The sequence below is a fragment of the Oculina patagonica genome, chromosome 4, assembly GCF_052425735.1.
Source record: "Oculina patagonica isolate OP01 chromosome 4, crgOcupat, whole genome shotgun sequence".
Taxonomy (NCBI): domain Eukaryota; kingdom Metazoa; phylum Cnidaria; class Anthozoa; order Scleractinia; family Oculinidae; genus Oculina; species Oculina patagonica.
In genome coordinates, this window is record NC_135761.1 from 55,686,620 (window position 1) to 55,693,149 (window position 6,530).

General features: G+C 38.7%; 1 protein-coding gene across 1 annotated transcript; it reads right to left on the minus strand.

Moving 5' to 3' along the window:
* Positions 1–1,533: 1,533 nt before the first annotated feature.
* On the minus strand, positions 1,534–5,864 carry LOC144650723 (kelch-like protein 24). Its single transcript, XM_078510461.1, has one exon. The coding sequence runs from the start codon at positions 5,128–5,130 to the stop codon at positions 3,409–3,411; it is 1,722 nt and encodes a 573-aa protein (XP_078366587.1). The 5' UTR covers positions 5,131–5,864; the 3' UTR covers positions 1,534–3,408.
* Positions 5,865–6,530: the final 666 nt, after the last annotated feature.

A 6,530-nucleotide genomic window follows, 5' to 3' on the forward strand; every position in this document is an offset into this window, starting at 1 on the left:
TTTTAAGTTTGTAAGTAGATATTACTGGTATTATTGTTATGATGATAAGACCCTTTCGATATTCTCATACACCATTTCTTCATATTTTGACTGACACAAACAGCCTGTGCATAAAGACAACCTAAAGGTGATAAAGGTAAGCCATTTTTATTTCAATTCTTTTTCACATGTAGTAACGGTATTTTAATTTAGAGCAATTCTTGAAACATTGTTTTCCGGGGGGGTTAGGTATAGGGGAGCCGCTAGGGGTATGAAACCCAGATCCTCAGACCTCTCAACCTCAAAGCACTGGAAATCTGGAGATTGAGGTCAAAAAATCTGGAGATTTCAGTAAAAACCGGGAGATTGATCAACTGACGGACAGTAATAACTAAAAGAGGCCTAAGACCAGTCGCTAATCAAATGACTTATTACTCTGTTTACTGTGAGATTTCTGTTCTCATCGTGAGATTGAAGTGAAAACCGTGAGTCTCACGACAAAATCGTGAGACTTGAGAGGTCTGGATCCTGTTTAGGACAATAAAAACTTAAAATACCTACCCTATGTAGGACAACACCCCCTATTTTAAGACCCTGTTTAGGACAAAGGACAACATCGACAATAATTTATAATTGACTTTTGCCTTCTTTACATAATGTTCAAATTTAATGCATTGAGATGCGAACACCGAATGCAGCAAATAAAATAATGCTTTTCATTTAAAACGAAAGAGAAAACAATCTCAAAATTTGATACCCTGTCTAGGACAGGTTCACACCCTGATTAGAACAGACGACTTGAAATTATATACCCTGTTCAGGACCAGAGGGGTCAAAAACCGTACCCTATTCTCTGTTTAGGCCATATGGGAGAGTACCCCCCGCCCCATTCCCGGATTGTCTTAAAGGGCCGAAAACGTAACACAACAATACGTACTACATGTATATGCCATGTTGATCGAATACAATGTCTGGGCCGTCCGTGCTGTGAACAGCACCAGCTAGTGGTCAGAACGGGATTCCAGCCCGCGACCTCTGGATTTCAAGTCCAGCGCTCTAACCACTCAATGCTGCCCCCTTTAATTACCGTCAGACATGAAGCCACACATTGATAGTACAGTGTTGCAATGTTTTCGAGTGGCATACCGTAAAATATCCCACAAGTGACTCATCATTTTCTCATCTTAGAGGTGTCTTCTTAGATCGCCTCTTTTCAATAAATAACAGTTTTAAATCTTTGAATTATAAGGCACTTTTTATATATATTTTAGCTATGTGCGATGAAAATATCTTGAATCTAAGCGCCCACTTTATCTGTGATATTTTAAACTGTTATAATGAATCACTAAAAGAACTTGAGGAGAATTTTTCCCTCACGACCAAGAGTTAGTTGTTAGCTTGTTAATGTTAATGTTTAGTTATTAAGTGTATTCTGTTGTAGTCCTGTGGAACTGAAATCTTCAAGTTGAAGATAAAGTCAATAAAGTTGTAAAGTTGTAGTATTCAATTTCAAAATTACATAAAATCTTCAATATTTCTTATTTCTCCAAAAATTCCCCAAAAATTTACAAAACACTGCAAAACATAGCTTTCTGAGATAAGGAGAAAGTTTTTGCATTGCTTAAAATGTGAACGAGATTTTGTGGGTAATACAAATCTTCAATAGCACTGCGACAAACCAATGAGTGGTGCCGGATCTTTTGAAGACCTGTATCAGCAAATTAGTTACATGTAAAACGGAAAGTTAAGATGGCAAACTGATCCTAACGGCGTAAGCGGTCAAAAATAAACAAAATAGATCAAACAACTAAACTTTATTGAATAAATTTACCCTATATTTCGTTTTGCAATACAAGTCTTCCTCAGGGGCTGATTGGAAAAAAATTCTTTAACGTGAACGGGACCAGGGTTTTGCAATTGAAAGCTGTTTTCTTCACCGTTTCTGGGCTTTTGGTCTTTATTTGGTTATTTTCTCAACGTCTGCATAAAGTTTTCCGTCTCTAGATTTAGGTTTTCAGAAGATTTGACTATAAAAATGTTGAGTTCGAGATAATAATTTTGTTCTTCATTCATGTTTGAAAATGTAGTCACTAAAAAACTAGAAAGGAACGAAAATAAAGCATACTACTCAGGTCAGGTATGTGGCAGTGATAATACTCTATCCAGTAGACTGCTGCCAAACTGTTCACCAATATTAACTGTTGCCATGACAGATGGCAGGTCTCATCACACAAAGTTGTTGACATGTATGTTTGCCCATAATAACAAAATTCTTAAAAACACAACAAAACATATATTGTCGGTACTTTTAACAATGTCAAAGAATCAAAAGCTAAAAATTTAAAATTCTAAAATGTCTAAAATGCTACAGTTATATATAAAATGTAACTGAAACAATTTTTTTTGCTCAAACAGGTGTTAATTAGTTTTTTTCATACCTATGATGACCTTTCTACATTGCAAAGAATGTATGTATATACATGTAAGTTGTGGTAAAGACAACTTTATCACGAAATGCTTATGCATGTTCAAAAGGTGCAATGGCCCAATGCTTACTGATCAAGTAGACTGGGTTCTAGCCTTGGGGTGGTTTTGAGCATACCGGTAATAGAGGTAAATTCCGAAAAGCGTCATGGCCCAAAAAGTAGCGACAGCACATAAAATAAAATCGCGACAAATGACAACCCTTGTAGAAAAACTCAAATTCCAACAGGGACAAGCCTTTTTCCTTCAGTTTAGTTACCAACAGCGAAATGAAGAGCGATAAAACAGCGATACCGAACATTTTTAAATTTAGACAAGCGAGACGAGAACCCCCCTGACAGGGCCTCATAATACTGTATGACACATGGTGTAGGTATTACATGCAACATGACTTGCAACAAAATTGCAGCCTGTCCACCCAATCCTCCTTCATCAGTTTACTTCAGAATTGTTGTGTGCAATATTGTGTGCAACAATGTCATGGGTGGACACAAGTGCAACTTAGAAATTGCACAGAATTAAATTGCATGTAATGCTGCATTACACTGTACATACATGTATATGAGCCTTTAACTTTTTCAGGACCACCCTACCGGTATATCAAGGAATATAAATGTATACTGTGGAGCTGTTAACCTGACACAATGCCGCGATATACAAGCTACAACAAATACTACTGGGCCGGGTTGTTCAAAGCACGATTAAGCTAATCCAGGATTAGCGCGAATTTTGATTTTAGCTTTTAACAGCCTTTTAGTGAGATTATCTGTTTATATTTTCTGCCCTTCAGTTTTGCCGTTAACTAATCCCAAACTCCACAAAATGTAAGCAATAAAAACACTTTTATACAAGAGAAATCAAACTCTTGATTTACATTAAATCCTGGGTTAGTGTCAAGCTTTCGAACAACCCGGCCCTGATGTAGAGGTACAGGTTTACGATAACTCATGAAAGGAATTTTCTGGGTAATTTTAGTAATGATGCTCTAAGGTGTGAACACTGATGACTATTTGGCATGTCCGCAAATTCACGCCATTCATTGTGTTGTACATCAAAACACTCCACAGTTCTCATTAATTGTTCTTCATTTCGCCCTCCAAATAAGTAAATAATGTCATCCATGCTCACAATTCCACAAGCAGCACTCGGAAAAGCAGGACTTGAGACCAGGCTCCACTCATTTGTACTTGGGTCGAACATTTCACAGGACGCTTCTGTGGTAAGTGAATCTGACATGTCACTGTATCCCCCGACAACAATGATTTTCCCCCTCGATGTGGCTGCAGCAGCAAACCTGCGGGGGTTTGATATACTTGGAATCGTCTTCCACTGGTCAGTTGATGGGTTATAACACTCGACACTGTTATGACAAGTGTTACTATTGTGACCTGCAATAACATAGATTTGTTTTTGCAGCACAACTGAACAATGACCAGCACGGCCAGTTTTCATTGGAGCCACTTCCTTCCATTCATCAAGAACAGGATTATAGATTAGTGCTCTATTCAAGTTATATTCACCTCCTGTGACAAACAGCATTTCATTGAAAGTCGTTACCGAACAGCCCTTGCTGATACGATTGGACTTCTCAATTGAGTTCCACTTCTTTTGTTTTGGATTAAAAGAACTAATCATGGAATTCAATCCAAAAATAATTCTCATACCCACCACATACAAGATTCCGCCACACACTGCAGCGTCATGATCAGTAAAAGAATCAGGCATTGCGGGCAGTAATAGCCATTTCTTAGTTGACAGCACAAAACATAGAGTATTGTTAGTTGATTGATTGTTTGCATTCATTCCACCAGTCAGCACTACCACATTTTCATATCCCCCTAATGAAAAACGAGGTGTAAGCGAAGTGCTTTGGAATTGATCCGGAAATAGAGAGTAGTCCAGTCCACAGACTACAATACTCATGCAATTGGGGCTTTTCATGACAAGCTCTTCTTCTTCAATAATCTGGCGAAGACTGTACTTTGACATCGAGAAAAGCCTCACACATTTCAGCAACTCAGGAAGAGCACATTCTCTTGATTCAAGATCATGTTTGACCCATCTTATCATTGCTTCATAAACTTCTTCTTCTTGTGAGACGTTGACTTTGTCATCACAAAGCAGTTCTTTGACCTTCTGTAAATCAAGCGACTGGAAATCTCTAGACTTTGCCACGGCCAAGAAATTTTCACGGAAGTAAGACACTGCTGCTTGCTTCAAGGACTCACAACTGTACTGGGTAGCGAAGGATTCTAAAGCCAAACAATTCGAAACGTTAATGGATTCTTCCAGAAAAAGACTGGCGTTTGATTTCAAACTTGGGATTATCAAGTAATCGGCCGCGATGATCAGACCTTGTACATTAGACGAGTCGATTTTGGCTTTACCGGTGTAAATATATTGAAGGACCTCGGTGAAGGCTTCAGATGTTATCTCTGTCAGCTTAATGAGGTTGTCTTCGTTTTCCCTAACTCTCAATTCACTTGTGAATAGAGCGCGGAAGTACGGGCTGCCAGCGGACAAAACGCATCGATGGGCAGGGAAATCTTGGCCTTCAGCTCGAATGGTTACATCGCATAGAACGTTTGAAGTTCTAAGTTCGTCTAACGTTTGAATCACGCCGTCTTTAAAATCCTTGTCAAATACTTGCTTTTCCTGTCTGTTCATCTTTGATGTAACAATCTTAGCTAATCTTCCCCCGTGAAAAAATCTACCGGAAAAATCTCAAATCCCTTCATACGAAAACGTCAACACAGCATTTTCTCATCCTGACTTATAGAATCATGGGAAGGTTCTCAGTCACGCCAACCTAATCGACTAATCTCGTACCCAGATCTTCTCACTCTTGTTTTGGGCTGGTCACGCAATCTTTCTATACCGTATTTACTCGAATAAGCGCCGCCCCCGAATAACCGCCGCCCTCGAATAAGCGCCGCATTTGGGACAAAAAAGTTAATAAGCGCCGCAGTACCAATGCGGCGTTTATTTGAAGAATTTCGTTTAACTTAAAACGGCACTACAAAGCAACTCTAAAACAAGCTTGAACATTTCTTTGATAAAGGGCGCGTGGAAGAGAGAGTTCAGGGACTCGACTCTCAGGAGCCTGCAAACGGAAACTTTAGTGACTGTACTAAAGAGGTTTTGGCCAGTTTACAACCTGAAGAAAACAATAATCAGAGGAAGGGTGCTATTCGAAAACAAGGTGGGAAAGTATTTTCAATGGCCTTTCCCTTATATGAAATTCGGATCCTTTTTTTTTTGTTTATGTGGATGTATGAATAATAATATTCTATGATTTTCAGCATTGGCATTTATATTATAACAAGAGTGATAAGACCCTTAAGTATCTCCTGAGGGGATCCAGAATGTCAACTTATTTATTTTCAATCAATTTTAGAAAATAAGAAACTATTTCCAAATTTTAAGAGCTAAAGAGGTTCTTATGCAGAGGGTGTATAACTGGCAAATTTTAGCCTAACAGGTTCTCAAAAATTAGGCTCTTACTCGCGGGTTTTTACTGTATTAGAATATACAAAATAGACTAAAAAAGCCACAAAGCCGGAAGGCTGATTTAATGGTAAAGGAATATATTGTCAAAAATATTTTTTGTTTTGTTGCCCAATGCATCTAATTATAAAACAATCACATCACATACACTGAAAACGGGATTTCTTGGTTTCTTTGTCGGAATTCATCTCTTCCCAAAGACGGATTAGTTAAAACCTCGGCCAGTTAGTAGTCAATGGGTTTAAAATGTATCGAGATAACCACTAAATTAATATCGTTGCTAACTTTGCAGATGTTACACGAATCCAAGATGGCGTACGTCTCAAAACGTTCTCAGAATCTCTGCGCATCAATGCGCATGCCTTGCCGTGACGTTGCTCCTTTAAGTCATTCTTATCCCAGGAAGGGAAAAGAGAAAGGGGAGGGGAGAGAGGAGGGGTGACTGTTTAAGGGAGGCGAGGGAAGGGGTGTTTATTTTTGGGAGCTTTTTCAGTATTTTCACCCGAAGAGGGCGATCTTTCGAATTGGGACGATTGATGGGGGACGGATATTATTCGAGA